The 19586-nt window shown below is 36.5% G+C and overlaps 5 protein-coding genes across 6 annotated transcripts; 2 read left to right on the top strand and 3 right to left on the bottom strand.

Moving 5' to 3' along the window:
* Window positions 96–1545, top strand: LOC18784844. Its single transcript, XM_007218447.2, has one exon. It carries the CDS (start codon window positions 762–764, stop codon window positions 1281–1283), a length of 522 nt encoding a protein of 173 aa, XP_007218509.2. The 5' UTR covers window positions 96–761; the 3' UTR covers window positions 1284–1545.
* LOC109947456 lies at window positions 1295–5014 on the top strand. 2 transcript variants are annotated; one of them, XM_020557479.1, is made up of 3 exons: window positions 1295–1376; window positions 2901–3022; window positions 4368–5014. In XM_020557479.1, the coding sequence occupies exons 1-3, from the start codon at window positions 1346–1348 to the stop codon at window positions 4560–4562; spliced, it is 348 nt and encodes a 115-aa protein (XP_020413068.1). In that variant the 5' UTR covers window positions 1295–1345; the 3' UTR covers window positions 4563–5014. The 2 variants fall into 2 exon arrangements, with proteins under 2 accessions (XP_020413068.1, XP_020413067.1); XM_020557478.1 differs by lacking the exon at window positions 1295–1376 and adding an exon at window positions 1673–2506.
* LOC18786404 (ribosomal RNA small subunit methyltransferase, chloroplastic) lies at window positions 5264–8900 on the bottom strand. The gene is made up of 10 exons (XM_020556276.1): window positions 8413–8900; window positions 7956–8105; window positions 7757–7813; window positions 7449–7547; window positions 7201–7296; window positions 6824–6908; window positions 6568–6620; window positions 6321–6404; window positions 5820–5930; window positions 5264–5708 (listed from the first exon to the last, which is right to left on the bottom strand). The coding sequence occupies exons 1-10, from the start codon at window positions 8689–8691 to the stop codon at window positions 5643–5645; spliced, it is 1080 nt and encodes a 359-aa protein (XP_020411865.1). The 5' UTR covers window positions 8692–8900; the 3' UTR covers window positions 5264–5642.
* Window positions 12326–14750, bottom strand: LOC18785675 (two-component response regulator ARR1). Its single transcript, XM_007221092.1, has 5 exons — window positions 14609–14750; window positions 14143–14295; window positions 13625–14017; window positions 13456–13532; window positions 12326–13267 (listed from the first exon to the last, which is right to left on the bottom strand). The coding sequence occupies exons 1-5, from the start codon at window positions 14748–14750 to the stop codon at window positions 12326–12328; spliced, it is 1707 nt and encodes a 568-aa protein (XP_007221154.1).
* LOC18786363 (flap endonuclease GEN-like 1) lies at window positions 15322–19243 on the bottom strand. The gene is made up of 8 exons (XM_007219064.2): window positions 18973–19243; window positions 18412–18588; window positions 17653–17823; window positions 17312–17493; window positions 16934–17180; window positions 16637–16772; window positions 15973–16448; window positions 15322–15843 (listed from the first exon to the last, which is right to left on the bottom strand). Exons 1-8 carry the CDS (start codon window positions 19165–19167, stop codon window positions 15592–15594), a joined length of 1836 nt encoding a protein of 611 aa, XP_007219126.1. The 5' UTR covers window positions 19168–19243; the 3' UTR covers window positions 15322–15591.

Genomic DNA, 19586 nt, shown 5'->3' with positions numbered 1-19586 from the left:
TTATTTTTTATTTATTATACAAGCAATATTCTACTTTAATATAATCTAAAGTATGAGAAGGGGATTCGAATTCGAGTGCAGAGTGTGGAGCACACTCGCCCTAACTTGCCAAAACTTATACTGGTATTTTTTGTGAACTTGAAATGGAAGAATGGAGGAAGATTGAATTGCAATTATACCTTCATGGGCTCTTAGGACATAATTGCAGGTACAGTAGCATAGTTGGGCTCTAATCAAAGCTGAAGGTTGGCCTAAAAAGAAAGTGCTATATTGTACTAATATATAAAGTTCAAATTTTGGTGTCGGAAAAAAAAAAAAAAAAGGTGAACAAATTTTTAGGAAGAAACGTTTGGTTGCAATTAGGAGCAAAATTGTTTAAGAATTTGTCTCAAACTAACATAAAATATTGGAAAAAAAAAAACCACTCTGGACAACAGTGACTACGAAGTGAAAAGTAACAAAAGATCACATGCACAACCAACCAGTCATGGAAGAACTACAGACTCAAACGGAGTCTGATTCTAATAAGAATCTTCCCCCTCTGAAGACTGAAGCCCAATAAGCAAATAAGCCAAGAAGCCACACGCGCTCCAGAAAAGCAACCAACTTTTGAGAGAAGCAGAAACAAACAGCAGTCATCAATTCCAGTTAAAGCCAACAGATTGTTGTCATTAAAATTTAAATTATTTAAAAATATAAAAAAAAGCCAACAGATTGATTTGTACTGATATTAACTCATTCAAAAGATTGAGACTTCTTCAATGGAATCCATGGTAGAGGCAGAACCAGAGCCTCAACCACCACCACCACCATTAGCAGACCTTATTCTCTCCCTAGAACAAGCAACCCACATGGCCAAACAGCTCCCCACCATCTCTGACCCCACATACCTTCTCCATATCTACTCTTCTCTCCACCAAGCCCACCACCACCTCTCAAATTTTCTCTCCACACCCCAATTCCCCCAACTCCAACCGCAGAACTCTCTCTCCTCCGCCACCGGCAACGAGCCGATGCAAGTCGGGGACGGGGAAGATGATGATTTTGATGATGGCGTTGGAGAGGGGAATTCCAGGGACGCAACAATTGACATGGTTGAGGAGCAGATGAGGGATTGCTTCATTAAGAACAAGCGGCCGAAAAGGCGGCTTTCGCCTTCTGCTGCTGCCGTGGTGGAGGATAGGCGGCTGAATGGTGATGGGTTTGTTGGGAGTGTGAAGGGTTTTGACCCTCATGAATCTAAACTGAGGGCTTTGGAGCTTGTGTACCAGTTTCATGGGTGAGTTGGGTGAAACAGGGGAAAGCAGGGGAAAACAGAGGAGTTCTGTTTTGCATTTGCACTGTGATGATGGATGGGTTTGCAAGAAATGGACACAGTGAGTTTTTGTTGATATTGTTTGTTTCCTTAAGGTTCAGTTTAGAGTTTTATTTATGTTATGGTGTGTGACATGGAAAAGAATAGTATTTCAGAGATGCATACGTTGTGGATTTGATTATTATGGATTTTTGTTGATTTATAGAAAAATGTTAGTATCATGTTCAGTGAGAAAAATTGTTCTAATTTTCAGTATCTGTGCATAAAATTTAATTCGGGTAACTCTCTTATTGGGTTCTTATAACTAACACAAAGGCACAAGTGATAAGTTTGGATGACTTTGCTTGCAGCATTATGCAATGCACAAGTCATAATCATTGTCTGAGCTAAAAAACGTGGTTTATGGTTCAAATGATCCTGTTAGGAACTAGTCCACCAATGATAAGTTCTTTTCCTAGAACTATATAATGAAATTTTTCCAGCATGCTCTATATATTATCGAGTTCGTGTTTGAATGAAATATGCTACAACTCATGTGGTAGAACAGGCTTGCTCTATGTGTTGTTATACTTTAACATCAAATTATGCAATCGAAAAAATCATCCCTGGATAGCTCTTCTAGCCTTGACTGCAAAAACGTTGCAAGAAAGTTAGCAGAACATCTTACGTTTCCCGTTAAAAGCATAATGTATTGTGTCAATATACAACCCTGGCATGCTATTATGACTGACGGTAAAAAGGGAGTTTCCTTGTTGATCTCGCTACGAATGAAATCATAACTGATGTATTGTTGGAGAATGACTGCTAAAACCCCCACTGCTGTGTTTTAGATGTTAATGCAGTTGAGACAGCAGTAGTTGTGTTGCTTGCTTCATAACAGGAACTTCTTTTTTTGTTCATGCATGAAATTCTGTAATATATTCCAAGAAGCATGATCTTGTTCCTGAATATCGAAATTTAAATACTGGTTGAGAATAAGCTTTTAGTGGAGGAAACTGGGGGTAGTGCCCAGGTTGCTTCAGCTTAGTTAAACAACAGCAGCATCAACCTGCAGCACAAGAAATATGAGCTCAATTTCAATCATTTGTGGTTAACCAGTATGTGGTTAAAGTTTTGATAGAATTTGTTCTGTTATGTCAATTGAGAAGGATGCACCCCTTTCCCTGGTGATTGATATCATTATCAAGCAAGGTAATGATCACAGCCTTACTATATGCGTAACCTTCTTCCATTAACTAATATGACTAGATACAGTACTCTTTTACAATAACATCACAAAAACTAGTGTTCCTTGATCATTTATCTCTTGAATTCATGCTTGTAGTTTGGTCTCCAAGTGATCGCTGCTAAAGCAAATGAAAATAGTATCTGTTTTCAATGCTGCAGTGTCAAGCAAGATAAATAGGGAAGTAGTAATAAGGTCACTGTAAAGTTTTTGCAAAGCCAGGTTACCATTTATAAGTTTGCTTCTTTTAATTTTGTCTTTTATTTCAATGAAGAAAGGAAGTTAGTGGCCAATATTACATCATGTAGGAAAAGTGTTTGGTTAAAAGACTGATTGTGTTTTCTCTTCTGCTATATATAGGTCTCTTTCAGTCAAGGTATGAAATTCAAGCCTTTAGACTTGAAAGTATAGCACATGGAACAGGTGCACCTGTTGATGAACTACAGGTTGAAGGGGTTTCTAGTCATAGCGATTTGAGGAAGGTGAATAAAACTTTTGTCGCTTAGTGTTATATAGTTCTTGCTTGAGTCGGCTACAGTAATCAGATTATTTCTGAATATGCATTTTCATGTGTTACTATTGTTTGTTCTTACATGATCATTAAAGTAATTTAGTCATATGAAAATATAAATTTGGAATTCATTGTTGCATGACTAATAGTTCATCATAACAGAAGCTTCAAAAGTTATACGAGATAAATGTTCTACATATTATAACTTCAACATCCTTAGTTTTTTTTCTGCTACACTTTCTTATCTTCATAACAGAAAATCTAGTTGTTAATTGAGAAGTCTCATCCTTGGCCCGAGCAGCTGAAATGAAGTCGGATATAATCTACGCCGTGGCTTATCTTTATGATTCATGTACTATTGTTTGTTTAGTTTAACGCAACTAACATATTTAAGCCAAAAGGAAAGTACATGTGCATAGTTTTTTTCTTGTTAAATTGTGATTTAACAAGAAAAAGGGAAAGGTGCCTCATTTTAATTTCTGACCCAAGGCCACTTAAAAGTCAAGGCCGGCCGTGCCTCGTTCATAGTTGTATAGGACGTTGCAAAGTAAAACCAATTTGAAAAATGGCTCATGATGATTCTCTTTGGTTTTCCTTATGGTAGTGATTTGCATTTTCTTATGATTTTCTCTGTATTTTCTTGCTGACCGTCGCATTGCTGAGGTATAATTGTATGAATTTTGACCTTTTAACATTTGAAGGGGGAAAACCTCAAGATTTTGGATTGTTTAATGATTACTTTACGTTTATATATAGATCGTATGGCCTTGGCTGGCCTATCCATAGGATACTTGATCTGAATGAAACATACCATAGCCAAAATGAAAAACCAGAAGTTACTTGACATTTTCTTGTTCTTTCTTAAACTTGTAAAAAGTCACTTGAGTGTGAAGTACACTTGCAGAATTTATTACCATAATGTCATTGTTGAAAATAGCTCTTTACATCCAACAAAATATACATATACAGCCGCTGGCCTTAGCTAAAAGCTGCTAAGATTAGTTCCAATTTATATAGAAAATGATCTCAATTTAATTTAATGGTTTATCCAATCAGTACTGCTATTGGCACCGAAAACTTAAAGTTCCTCCTAATTAGTTGAGAAAGAATTAATTGAACAAAAAGATTTTTCTTTTGTTTTTTAATATAAAACAGATTTTCCTTTTAGATTGAACTAAGATTTGAGCTATGGAAATAATTGCTATTGGTAGACTTGCATGGATAATGTCTATGACTATCATTGTGCTTACTCTATTAGTATCTGTGGAAGATGATGATCATGACCGTCTTCATTTCTCTCTCTACATGCTCCCCAGATTTTCTCTTCACTTGCTTCTGATTCTAGTGAAGACAGTATTTTCCCTACAACATTCAAGAAAGTTGATAAAATTCTCCACGAGATGAAGGAAAAAGTTGGGTTAGGTGGTCCCAATCCAAAACATGAAGTTGAATTAAGTAAAGATTCATCATCACATACTCGTACCAACGAAAATGTGCATCATCAAGAATAGATGTTCCTGATTATGGAGAAGAAAAAAACAAGGTTTCAAATGGCTCATACAATGTAAATGTTATGGCTTCCGCTTGCCAAATGGAACAAACAACAATATTCCTACACAAAGCTATGTTGTTGCAGAGCTTAGACAGATTGGTGGTGGTGACCATGATGTAGGACTATTTGGCATATTTGATGGCGCAATGAACTATCAAACTCCTGCATACTTGCAGTCGTATCTCTTTAAGAACCCCCATGACGAGTGGATGCTGGTGTCGGGCAATTCTCGTGCAATTATATGTTGTAAGAATGGTATGGCTAAGCAACTATCTGTAAATCATGATCTTCTTAATAAAATGGAAAGAGGAGCACGTAAACAGAGAGTTTCATATTTGCTGATAACGAGACATTTTGAATTGTTTGTTGACACGGACAAGGTCAAGGAAAACATTTGAAATTATTTCAATATTGGACCTTGGACTTATAGTAGTTCTGAATAGAATTTCTTCACCTAATGCCAAAAGTTTAATTCAACCTTCAAAGTTCACTAATGCCAAAAGTTTGTTCACCTGCCAAAATTTGCATTGTTGTCAAAAATTAGTTAAACTTGCACCCTTGTTTGTGTTATTGGTATGTCGAGGACCTCCGAGGCCTTAGAAAAGTATAAATAATTTCTTAGCCTTCAGCCTCAAATTCAAGCACCAGGAAACAAAGAAATTATTCGACACATAATAACTAGCAACTCAATTTTCTTTTATTTTCTTTGTTCTTTACTTTGGTTACTGGATTACAATTTGGTAATATTAATGGGATGCAAATGTATGCACAAATCATTGTTTTATAGGCAAAAAATGCTGCTGCTTCTGCTTGTATCATACTGCTAAGGGCCCTAAAAACCATTTTTTGAAGAACAAGTCCGCCAATGATCCATTTCCTTTCCAATTTGCTCTTGCCAGAAACACTTCTATGGAATTTTGTCCAGCTTTCTCTACAAATTTTTGCAGTTGCTGTTTGAATGAGATTTGCTGCAACTAGTGCGGTAGAACCGGCTTGCATGTGTGTGAAAAGTATCGGCCTTCTAGAGAAACCACAAATGTCATACTTTCACAATCAAATTATGCAACTTCACAAAATCATCCATGGATAGCTCTTCTGGTCTTGACTGCAAAAGAACAATAAGAACGAAAAAGTTAGTAGACTGAATTTCCAGAGGCAGGAGCTTATGTAACCCTTTTCCAACATAATTGGTAAGCAGAGAAATAGCTATCAATACCGTGGCAGGACGACCAACATTTCCCAAAGCATTTTCAATCTCCATGGGCGTGCATATGTGCTGAAGTGATCTCCTCAACATCTTACGTTTCCCATTAAAAGCAGAATTTACCTGTATCAAAATACAAACAAGGCATCTTATAATAACGGCCCAAAGGAAAGGCAGAGTCCTAATTGATCTTGCTGGCAATGAAATCATCTACACTTGGGAGAGTTCTCAAATCATAACTTATGTATTTCTGGAGAGATGTACTAACGGAAGAATTGAGTGAGAATAACAAGAAGATTGACCCAATTTTTTAATGTAAAGACACCGCACCCTATGCAATGAGTATTCAACCCTAATATCCCCACTACTGTGTGTCAGATATTAATCAGGTTGAAAATGCAGCATCTGCTGCTTGCGTCCATTTACAGGGACAATATATTTTTTTGCAATGAAAATCTGTAATACTAATGGTAATCTAAAATGATTGATATTGATTATGGAAATTGGAACAACCATTGAGAAGAAGCTTTTAGTTGAGGAAACTGAGGGGTGGTGTGCAGGTTGCTTCAGCTTAAATTTAACCACAGCAGCATCAACCTGCAACACACACAATATCAGGTCAATCTGAATTTGTGGCTAGTTACTATTTTGGTTTAACTTCCAAAAAAACTGTACTGCTATTTTTTCAACTCATTCAAACAAGTAATATTGACAGTGTTAGAAGGCATATATTTTCCCAAATGGGATTACAAATTCTTACGTTGGGCTGAGGAAAGAATTTTGTCCTTGGAACCTTACATATGAATTGAGGATCTGAAAAGGAAAATGAAAAACAGAACCCAGATTCAGAAAAACCAAAAAGGAACAGAAGTATATACACTTGTATCTCACTGGCATAAAAGTTTATCAGGCTGCAACTCATCCCAGTCTTTCACCATATAAAAGTTATCACCCTTTTCTCATAGGTTCTGGTTTGTAGAGGATAAATACCAAATTAATTCCAAACATAGAGATACCTGAATAGAAATTGACGAAGATATTGATGGGCCGGTACTCAGATGTTCGCAAAGATGATTCCACCAGCCGCAAAGCTGTCTCCTCCTGAAATAATTTTACCATTATTGTGATGAAGGAATCAAATTATGAATCATATCAAATCCATAAATTACTAGTGATCTAGTTCGATTTGCTCTACTCATTAAAGATTCAAATTCATACTCTCTCTCTATCCCTTTCCCTATCCTATTAAGGTGTTAGCTTCAGGCTATGCTTGAATGAGATATACAATCCAGATAACATTACCAATCATGAAAGGATTATTAATACAGGGCTACATAATGTAATTACATAACTTGAAACAATTAGAATCATAGATCAATAGAATAATGCCAACCTGGAGTAAGAGTACTACTTCAGAAAAGATGTCACCCATTGGAAGAAGTCGTTTGACAACATCTGTACTTATATTAAAGGGTATATTAGCTACTACCTGCAATCAGAAACTCAAATAGGCCATATTTTAGGATATTTGTAAACATGGAGAAAATACCAAGTGTTTCCATTTGAGCATGGAATGTTGCGAAATTAGCATGCATCATTACGAAGTCAAATTCATTTTAATCAACCAAGAAGGGTACTTACTTTCGCATGTCTTGAATCTGCACTGGATGGCTCTATACTTGCCAACAATGATGACATATGAGAGTGAATGTGACATTTGACAAAGTCCTCTTTCAAAACCTACAGATTACAAAAATAAAAACAATGATGCATAAAGCGCATAAAAACTTCAATTCCATCCTGTTCAGAATCCAAAGATGTTGCTCCAAAGGCAAAGCACTTTTAGAAACATATCAGTGATATCACTACCAAGTTTGTCAGAATGCTAAAGAAGAGCTCATTTCTTGGTAGCATAAGACAGAGCAAAATATGACCAAAATGTGGTTTACCTTGAACCGTTCAGTCTCTGAAAATCTTTCACTCACAAGAGTAGCCATGTGTGGATCCTAAAGCGCATAAAACATTCTACAAATCAGTGTAAAATACTAAAAGCAATTTGTCAAATTTGCAACAAATACCACTCTTCTTGCAGGGCTTCAAATTCAAAGACCCAGGATTCTAATTGGATAACCAAGAAGAAACACACACCTTTTCGATTGCGAGAACAAATGCACCGGCACTAATAAGCACATTAGTCAAAGAACCTGTTCCTGGCCCAATTTCTAGCACCACATCACCTTCTCCAACATTAGCCGCAGCAGTGAGCTGCTCGTTGATCTCAGAGTCCAACATATAATGCTGAAATACAGACAAATTAAACAAACTAAGAAAATTCAAAACCAAATCATTCAGAAAATAAACCCGAGGCTGCTTACCATTTCTAACTAAATTTTGGAAAACAAACTTTAAAGAAACATAATTGGAAAGAAACCCACATACTATCTTCTACACATTGTCTAAGAACCTACACAAGAACACAGAATTTGAAACATAAAAAAAACAAAGAGAAAAAAGGGAAAATTTATTAAGTGAGAGAGAGAGAGAGAGAGAGAGAGAGAGAGAGAGAGAGAGAGAGAGAGAGAGAGAGAGAGAGGAAGTGAAAAACCTGGCCGAGGGATTTTCTAGGGAAGCGGCCTTTGGAGTTGAGAGCAGTGAGAGTGCCATGGTAGTCATCTGGGTTTCCTCTTCCTCCTCTTCCTACTCTTCTTGTTGTTTTACCAGCGCAAGCTCTTATATAACAAAGTGATGATGATGATGATGCAGGTGTTCGAGCGCCGAGTGTGCTATTGTGCACCGGGAGTGGAGATTTCACTTGAATTAGATTTTCAGTTGGGGATATTGGCGTGAGAGATTGCTGAAGAAGAAGAAGAGGTGGTGAGTTCATGTCTGTTGTTCAGTGTTCACTGTTGGGGTTGTAAATTTTTTTATTTATAATTCTTATTTTCCTTCCTAGTTTGTTGGAAGGTCTTTTGAGCCTGGGGCTTTTAGTAAGTTCTCTGGTGCCTTCTTTGGGGCTTTTTTTAATGAAACATTTCCCATTGTCAATTGCTAATTCTACAAATTGTACGCATGGTACATGGATCCATTCATAATCTCATCACTTTTACAGACAATGCTAGTTAGTTAATTTCTTAATGATAATGCAAATACCAAATTTAGCTAGTTGTAGCTACAAAAAGCTCATTCTAAACAAATTTACAAAAATCTATTATATAAAAGAGTCTTGATTAAAAGTCTCTTGATCTTTTTTCACCAACTTTGGGACTGCTGCTACCAATTTTTTCAGGGCTGCTGCTCTCAAAATTTTCAGGGCTGCAACTTCCACAAATACTGCCACCTACAACTTCTCGTCCTCCACTACTTTCTTTGTTGCCTTCTTCCTTAAAGACATGATCACCTCTCCTAACCAAAACAAGCGCTAAATGAAGCTGACCATCATCGTCATTCAGATCATCATCAACATTGTCATAATCCTGAACATCACGACAATTATTATCACGATCACAATCACAATTAAGATCGTCATGCTTAAAATTAGAGTTAATAGCCCGAAATGACCAAACTTGAACCAAATCATCTGTATCTAGATGATGCTTATTAACAATGTGATTCCAGGTATGTGTCAACACAAAGGATCGCTTTTTTGGTTTCTTTGATAGCTTCCACCACGCTAAGGTAATATCTTCTTGCTGAAGCACGGGATCTATCAATGAAACCTGCATTTTATATTTGTCAAGTCTGGCCTTCTCGTTGCGCTTGAGGAACTTCTTGGGGTTCTTGGATGTGGTTTGCTCTCGAGGTAGCAACAACCTACCTTGGCCTGGCTTTATGTCAGCCTCGAACAAACTCTTCTGTGCCAATAATTGGAGCTTTGTCCCATTCATTTTGCCCAATATCACTTGCTTGAATTCTTCTGGCAACTCATGAATAGGTTCGGGTACGCCTTTGTTCTTGCCCTTGCTTTTGCTTGAATTCATGTTGACCGAAAACTTGACCTTTTTCTTCTTCTTGTCAAGAGCAGCAGCCCAATCTTTATCATTCTCGTCAAAAATATATCTTCTTTTCAAAGAAGCATTCTTAACAGTCATTGCCTGCTCTTGATGAATTTGATCAAATTCAATACTACTACCACTAGTACTAGCACGTCCAGTCGTGCTCATTGTTATCTTTTGTCCAAATAGGGTGATGCTATTAATATTAGTAGGTGATGAAGACCTTCGTTTCTTAGGGTGTGGAAAACATTCCTTTACTAAACTGCGACAAAAATTACAACACGTAATTAGTTAATTAACCCATAAAAAAAATGTCTAGTGTAGAAAAACACAATAAGCTTAATATATGCAGTTTAGTTTAGTTTCTAAAGTAGGAGAAACAGGGATAGTGAGAAATTAAACTTGCAGCAAGTTAAGTAATTGGCATGCACAGTGCATAATTAATCATTAACATATTCAGTTCATTATTAATCATTAACATTTATAAATAAGGTAGGGAAAGTTTGAGAGAGAGAGTACATACTCTGGAATTTGTAATTGAAAAGTCAGTTCTGACCTTTCTTCTGCATGATCAACTAGTAGGACTTGGCAGCCATCATCATCCTCGTCATGACTGCTAGGACTCTCCAATGTCGCCTCTTTTCTCGTGATCATCGCTGGCCCGTTTCCTTTTTTCTGAGACAAATTGAATAAATTAAATTAAATGTTAGGAAATAATTGCATAGCTTAGAAAAAAAAACTAAAGAGAAGAATGAAAAGTTACTGAATATGTGATGAGAGAAATTAATACTTACAGGAGTAGTATTGCTAGGGCTAGACGTATCATTCAAGAAATTGAAGTACAAGGAGCTTCTTTTCTTTGGAGATTCTAAAGAATGCTCTTGTTTCACTTGATGCATCTTGAATATACTACAAACCGTCTCCGACAAAATCTCGAGAGGGGACAAGCCATCACCAAAACCTACCTTACTCACCAAACTCATCTTCTCTTCTCTAATCTTTCTCATCAACGTTATCGATGAAGAAAGCGCTAACCCGTTAACAAATTAAGAGTGAAAATTAAAAGGTTAATGTTATATAGTTGCTTAATCCTAGTGTGAGTTGGAAATAGAAGGTTTGGGCTTCAAGTTAATGCCAACCCTAAATAATGGAATGAACTAAGTTTTAATTCCAATACAAACGGTTTGAGGAAACCAAATAAATCTCTGTAACCAAAGGAAATCAGATTGACATATGTGATTAGGAAAGTATGAGTGAAAATGTAACACGGAGAGAGAAAATCTTAATTGGTCCTCAAGTACTCTACCCAATAAAAATTGGTGACCAAGTCCATAATTTCCTCTTCTTTTTTTTTTAGTTGCCTATTTTAGAATATATTTTAACATTTACCGATTTTGTTTTGGGTAAGTTACATATACCGATTTATAGCCCAGATTATTCTAAATATTGTCCTTGATTCCGATCCCCCTGGCAGCAAATTGGGTTGATATTGTTTTTCCCTTTCTAATTTCAAAACATTTTGCATGGCCAATTTTTTTTTTGGATGCGGTAATCCCATTTTTCTTTGACAAATAGAATTTTTAATTTTTAATTTTGATAAAAATGCGATAAAATTTTATTAGATCAATAAGAATAAAGCGTACAAAGAATTCAAATTGTAAAAGGAGTCATCATGTGGTATAGAAATGTGGGATTAAAATGTGGTAAGTGTAACATTACTCTCCTAATAATAATAATAATATGGCAACCATAAATAAAACTTCCTCAGTTATCTTAATTTCTTTTTAATTGATGAATAACTGAAATTTATTTATGGAAAAAACATAAACATGACCCACAATACTTTTTTTAGTCGCACTCTTACAACTATGTAGTGCCCTCGTTAAAGATTATCCTTAAAATATTAATTAATCCAACAATCAAATAGACATTAAATTATAATCGAGTAAATAGACGAATATATAATTAATAAAATTTAAAAATAGTCTGATGATACTCAAATAAAGAATCAATTTTAAATGCAAATAACAACTTTTTTTTGTTAGTAGTAGTAACATAGGACGATTTAATTACTGACAAATATATAGAGCATAGAAAATTTATTTAGTAAGTTCGAATACACTCACAATTAAAAGACATAAAGGTCTCTGGGGTTGGCTCAAGTGGCGAGAGAGGGTGGAGTAATGGGTTAGGATTAGGATAAGTTTACGGTTCGATTCTCTCTAATTTTTTTAATTACAAAAAACAGAGATATAATAATGTAAGTTAATCATGATAATAAATCTAAAAACTAAAGCTGTATATTACTTCAAGTCCAACTTGTCCACTTACATTTCTCATATATATTCCTTTTTTATCCTCTTCCTTTATCATTGAGATGAGAGAAAGAGCTTACAAGCGAGTATACTGTATTGTCTCTATCTAATAATGTACGGAGATGTACCCTTTTAATTGAAGCTTACTTTACAAGAGCATAAACATAAGTCAGATGCTTGATCACCAGCCACTCACCATAAATCATCAAAATTAATCATTGAAATGTTGAGTGGTGCCTTTTGCAATGTCAAATAAGTCATCAGTTTCTTCACTTTCAATCCCAAACGGGTCATCTTTCTCTTGCTCATGTGCTGTTGGTGCTGCTGGCATTGAAGGCATATGCCATTGTGGTGACTGCATAAGTTGGCTTTCAAGCCCAAAAATGTCATCTTGTTCTCCTTGCTGCTCTGCTGCTGCTGGGAGAGGTGATGGTGAAGGCATTTGCAATGGTGCTGATGGCAGAAACTGTGGTTGAAGTTGCCTTTCCTGCCCAAGAATGTCGTTTTGTTGTTGCTCCTTTGGCTGCGGCGGCGGAGAAGGCATTTGCAATGGTGGAGAAAACAGAACCTGTGGTTGAAGTTGCTTCTGCTGTTGCTCTTCTTGTTGTGTAGAATTATGAAGGAATATTGGGAAATCTACTAAATTTGAATGACCATGATCTCCAAAAGTAGAGAAGGTCTTGTTCCCATCAAAATTACTGTATCTGACAAAGCTCCCCACCTGTCTAAAGCCAGCCAATTCCTTGTTGCTGGTGATCCTATTTCCAATGTGATTAGTATTATGATCATTAGTATAATCTAGCTGGTTGTTTAGAGTTGGTTGCCCATTTTTATAATTTGAATGGTATGGCATTGATGTAAAACTTGACTCATTGCCTAGAGTTGGATGCCCACTTGAGTAAACTTGACTTGGAAAACATACAGAACCTGCAGGGGAAGGTCTAGACATGTGACTACTGAGGTCCTGAACATGGCTTCTGCGTTTTGGTTGATATGCTGTTGAGGTCGAGTACCGGTTCAAGGTATGAGAACAGCCTCCTCGAAAATTTAATGTTGATAAAGATTGGTGTGATGGGAAATTTGATTTTTTGGGACCTCTGGCCCTGGCCTTCATGATTGCTTCTTGTTCCCTCTTCAACGAGAGGCGATATTTCTGCAAAAATAACATTTATAAAGGAGTGCAGAGCCAAGAATGTGTTGATGTTTCTCTCTCAAAAAAGAAAAATGGATAACCAAGAATGTTGCAGAAATCACTGACCAAAAAAAGAAGAAGTTTATCCTTATATAAAGTTGAAAATTCTGCATTAAAGGTACCGAATCCTATACAACAAAGAAGCAAACCTGTAAATGGCTTGAAACATTTTCTTTCCTGAGTCCAGGGACATTCATATGCTGAAGTATTTTCTTTGGATGAGCACCTAAGTCAAGAAATAAATTAGCTATCTTAGTTTCAATAGCTCCAAGTAAAGTAAAAAATTCATCACAGAACCAATATCAAAAGGGCTCTTACTATCAACTCCTAGCAATCTGACTGCTAGCAAGAATCTCTTATGTAGCTCATTGGTCCAAACTAGCTTTGGCTTCTTTTGGGAAGTTGAATCAGAATTCTCTCTTTCCTCGTCTTTGTATGTCCCTTCAGGGTTTTTTCTTTCCAACCATCGGTCTCTCGTCATGAATGAGTCTCTCTCCAAGCCCTCATTTGATGTATTCTCCTGCTGGGATTCAGCATAAACACTACTTTCCTCTTCAGTGAAATCTATCACCACATGATTTCTGTTCTTGATGATTGCAAACTGCCATAGGTTTTTTAGGCTGTTGATTGTGAGTGGTTTAACAAAATAAAATACAGCTCCTTTAAACAGCCCACCCAACATAGCATTCTCATCGTCATCATCAGACATAACTGCATAAATAAATAAAAACCAAGTCAGCAGCATATGCTATCAGAGGCCTAACTCCATGAATAAAATGTTTTCTGGTGAGTGCAAAGTAATAACATGAATGGGGTTTTTGAAACTGAGAACTTACTAACAACTGGTACTTTGGAAACTGCTTTCATTTTCTCTAAGAGCTCATATTTATCCATGTCAGGCAAGTGAGCCTCTGTCAGCACAAGATGAAGCTCATCTTCCTTCTTCTGAGCTATGGATAGTGCATCATAGGCTCTTTTGGCTGTCATAACTGCTAGCAAGAGTAAAGCAGGAAACTGTTAGAACAAAACTGTATTTGCAAAAAAAATAAACAAACAGTCAGAGAGAAAAATAAATTTTGGAAGTCATAGGCTCATAGCATATGTGGCAAATGGTTAGAACTTCCTTGGCAAACAAGGTAAGCATAATAATCCTGAAGGAAATTAGAATTACATGGTTAAATAATTACATGTTAATATAAAAATGAAATGGGTTTTGACTGCGTTTGCAGGGAAAGAAAAACAATTAAGACTCCATAATGAAACCAAATAATTCAACAAAAAGAAAAAGAAAAAAATGTTTACCCTTATACCCCAAGTTATAGAGCATTCTTGATAGTATTGCAAGACATGCAGAATCACCATCAACAACCAAAACACTGACAGCTTCAAGTCTTGGACTAGAACTGTTCACAGATTCAATTGAGATGGCCTTCTCATCGCTCATGGCGTCACGCCGCGGTTATAGTCTTCAGAAAAAAAAATTTATAAGACAAAAATAACCCATCATCTCTGTAGTGTTTTGAAATGCTCAATGTGTTGTAACTTACCAGAAGAAAGAGTTGTGTTTATTCTTACAATTTGGCCTTTGATGACAGAAAAATATTAGAGCAATTGTTACATAGGCACAAGCTCACAATATCAACAGATCAGATAAGTTGGCAATAGCTTTGAGCATCCATAGCTTTTCAAATAATTTCTACAAGAGAAAGTCAAAAGCATATATAGCATGACAATTATATTGAGGAACGACTGCCAATTATAGAATGAAAAGGTCAAGGGCACTAATGAATTTCCCATGTTTAGAAGATTGTAAATTTTTTCACATGTAAAATGTGTGTTTTATTTAATACCTTCCGTTACACAACCCCCCTCCCCACCTTTGAGTTATTTGCAAAACTGTTGAGGTTTTATATGTTTTCATTAAATCCACGAGGTTTTAAAAATTATACTAATGCCCTTTGAAGTTTCAAATTGTTTTCACAAAACCCATTACGTTAAGATTCCGTCCATAAATTGCTGAAGCCAAAAAAAAATCTCAAAATGACAAATTCACCTTTATACAAAATGTTACAATAAACGCACTAGAAATATTGCATTGCTCACTCGAGGAAGATTCAAAACCCTGCAACTTTTGCTCAGCACCTACCCTATATAAATCTAAAATTTAATTACAGAAATTACACATCAGGCTAAGCTCAGTAAGGGGTAGAAGGAGGTGATAACTTTACATCTTCAATTAATTTTCCTACTAAACAGCAGCAAGAGGCCCAAAATCTGAAAATGCCTTAGTCAAACAAAAGACGTCGTCTTACAGACTTGGGGAGATTTGAGCTTGATGGTTTTCTCTTTTCTTTGCTAGTTTCAGCTCTCTGACTTGATAGAATTTCTCCAGGTTCTGTCTTCTTGGTTAGAATTTCTCCAGGTTCTGTCTCATACACTTTGGCCGAACGGTAGAATTCTGTGATATTTAGCTGGACGCCTCTTGATCCTGCTGTTTCTGGCTTCTCAGTTTTTCTTCTTTTCAATTCTTTCAGTTCCTGCAAGATTTAAGCACAAAAGCTTACAAGATTTTCTTTAATTTCAACAGGTACGCAAGATGGAAAAGGAAACCACACATAAGAAAGAAACAAAAAACACATAGAAATGAAAAGGGAAAGAAATCACACCTTCTCCTGCAAAAATCTGTCAACTTCCTCTGGAAAAGCAGCATGGACAAGGTCCATATTTTCATCAGTCAACAAAAAGCAACAACCATTATTGATATCAATTGTAGGAACATCAGACTCATCGAACGGATTAATGGATTCATCAACTTCCATAACATCATCTTGTTGCACATCTGACTCCTCCGGAGGGACTGTGCAACTGACACAACCCAAAGAAGGTGCGGATTTTTTCCACTTGACCACATAAAATTGATGCCCATATCTTATTTTCAAGCGATCTATGGAATCAAACTCATACTGCCCATATAACAAACTTTTTAAAGGATCTTTAGCCATTTCCCTTAAAAAAATAGTTGATAACATCGGAAGCATCCTCCGGCGAATGTAAGATGGTTCCCACAGCTGATGATAAGCCAAGAAATCAACCACCATTTCAGTTTTTGGACTTCCCCATGATATGCAGGGTCCATCATTTTCTGTGCACAAAATTTTAAAACATTATAGTGCACTGAAATTGACAAGATACATTCACAAAACAACATATGCCAGAAAGAAGCTCCTTTTTCTGAAGAAGACATAATTTTCTTAAGTCATATTCAGTCCATGCTATTGAAAAAGAATTTATACTAGTTGTACCAGTTTTAGGAAGAATGTTAAAACATACCAGTGAAGTAACCATGGCTATTGCACAAATACATTTCAATAATCGCATCATTCGGAAAATTCGGCTCCAGTGCAATCTTGCTGAGAACTTTCAATCGCCAATTATCTTGCTTCTTCTGCTCCTTTTCTTTACGATCCTGCCATTACCATTAAAAGCTTATACTTAAGGACGCAATATGGAGCACATTGCCGAAAATTGTAACAGACACTATTTGAATTCGACTTGTGACGGGGCCCGATATGTTGACGCAAAAAATGCACTATAAAGGATAGGTATCAGAAGGGAAAATAAATGTACCATATCACAAGAAGAGCAACTGCATTTGAAACCCTCTGATTTTTTCATGCAACCCTCACCCATTGTGGAACTACAATATTCACAGGAAGACTTGAAATGAGTTCTTTTGCTGCCAGGATGCCCACAAAAGGAACAATGAGAGAATTTTCTTTTTAATGAGCTCCCATCTGGACTGGGTACACTATCATCCACAGATCTTATTTCACCTTGCAAGAGAGAAGCATCACCATTTCCTATTTCACGTAACCTGTGCAAAATTTATAATACAAACTTAACTAATTAAAAAGTTTGAGCACAAAAATTACATTTCAATTAAAATAACTTTTGTAACAGAAAACCAAAAACGCCATATATGAATGAATCCATTTAGTATCTGACCTATTCAATATCTCATCTTCACTAAAAGTTTGGGCAATACGAAGAGCTGTATCAAGCCCAATGCCTTGCACCCCATTTAAATAATAGTCATTTCCGACCAAAAGAGAGATGGCAATCAAGTGTTTCCTCTTCAAACCAAGACCAGCTTCGATATCTGACATATAGTAACATTCAAATGGTTCCTGCACAGAATGAGAATCTCTGAGTGGCCTAAAAAGATGGTGGCAACAGAAATGGCAAGAGAAGAGATATGAGTTCGCAGAATAAAAAATCAATATGAAAGAGCAGAATCAATTGCCCAACTGGGGCATGGTTAAACTTACAAAGACATTACTACTTACCTTGGAATTGGATTGAAAGGTTTTTATCACACACTTAGCCCCAAAGAGGAACGCATCACTGTCAGATGTGATGCAAGCATCTACATGACCTTCGGCGTCTAACTGGGCACACAGTGCTTCAGCCTCTCCTTTTGCTTTTACTACAGGCATCCCAAGCAGTTCAAGCAGTTCCTATTAAACCACCTTTAGTAAATAACTGATAAGCATGCAAATGCCTCGGCAACAAACCAAAAGAAAATATCTATTATTCACAAAGATATAATTACAGATTCTAACAGAATTAAACTGATCATAGACTTTTCAGACCAGGAAAAAAAAAAAAAACTGGTCACAAAATTTTCATCCAGATGTACATGTTGCAAGGGAAAATAATGAAAGCATATGGATAAGCATGAACACTCAGTCTGCTACTAAATCATGAGCAAATAAAAGGACTGCAATTCGCTTCAAACAATCTCATTCATACAGGGTTAGCCAACAAGTGCGGAAAATATGTCAAAGGTAAGACTACTCCATATAATCACCACCACAATTTGAAAAGCCAAAGAATTAAAATCTTCTTGGATGATAAAGGTTCAAGTGGAATGAACTTACAAACTTTGTGGGAAATATGGAAACTTTTTCTTGACATCGAAAAGAACTTTCAAAGCAACCGAAAGAAGAGTTTGCACCAAAGTTCGAAAACAGTACTTGTCAATGCACAAACACAAAATGCAGTTATTAAATTGATAACAAACCATAACATCAGAAACAACTCACCACACATTCTTGAATATACTTTGTAAATGTGCTGTTTCTCTCAACTGAAGCACCATCGCCAGCCACAGGCAAACTTGATGAATCAATACCAGAAGAACGAAAGAATCTTGCAATCCTTGCCTCCGACTTTAGAGGTGACGGACTTCCATCAACTACAAAGACTGGAAATGCTCCAAACTGCATAAACAGTGACCGATAGTTAAGCTCACTCTCAATTCAAGGGCTGTAACTTTATCTCAGTCAAGCAAATAAAACAGCATTACATAAAACAACAAAAATTAGAGAGCTTAAGAAATAGTTGGCCAAGTTAAGGTTATTTTTTTATTTAAAACGCAAAAACTCAATCAAATTTCCATTTTTCCCCATATTTTATACATTTAAATTTATATAAGTAAATTTAAAATAAGCTTACACTGTCAAACAACTTGAATCAACTTTCATATTCCCCAAACCAAAATGTGTATAACGGAAAAGCCACAAACCCAACTTTTTTTCTCTTTGAATTTCTCACATTTTCTCAGAAAACAAGCAGAAAACACAAAAACAGAGAGAAAACTGAACCTTGGAGAAGAGATTGATGGTACGGAAGAAGGTGAGCCTGAGGTGGGGGCTTCGTGCACGGTCCTTGATAGCGGTTTCATGCTGCACGAGCCAGAAGGAGAGGTCGACAGCAACCCGCTTGTTCCTCAAGAAATCAAAACCCTCATGCCGGGCGTAGGGTTTAAGCAAGTCCCAGAATTTACCACCAACACCCATCACTCTGGAATTTGCAAATATGGGTCTGGCAGTAAAAAGACGGCTTACACATTCATCGTACCAACCGAGAAGGTGAAGGAGGAGGAAGAAGACGACAAGACGGTTTTGTGCCGTTGGGTTGTTTGTTAGTAATGGGCTTCTCCGTTCAACATAATTTGGGTTTGGATACAACTAGGTTGGGTTGAAAACATGAACTAGAGTCTAGCCCGAAAAATACTTTACGAATTTGGGCTGGCCAAAAAATCCCTGTCAAATCGGGCCTCCGACACTAACATAGGGAGAGTCCGGGTACAGGGACCTCGGAAATTGAAAGGGTATAGCCGCCCGGCTATACTATTTATAAAAAAACTTACAAAGTACCCTAGTAAGGCCGAGCGGCTATACTCTTTTTTAATATAGAAAATCAGAGTATAGCCGCG

Source organism: Prunus persica, chromosome G2 (assembly GCF_000346465.2).
Source record: "Prunus persica cultivar Lovell chromosome G2, Prunus_persica_NCBIv2, whole genome shotgun sequence".
Lineage (NCBI taxonomy): Eukaryota > Viridiplantae > Streptophyta > Magnoliopsida > Rosales > Rosaceae > Prunus > Prunus persica.
Note: the sequence above shows the minus strand (reverse complement) of the source record. Positions and strands in the feature narration are given on the sequence as shown.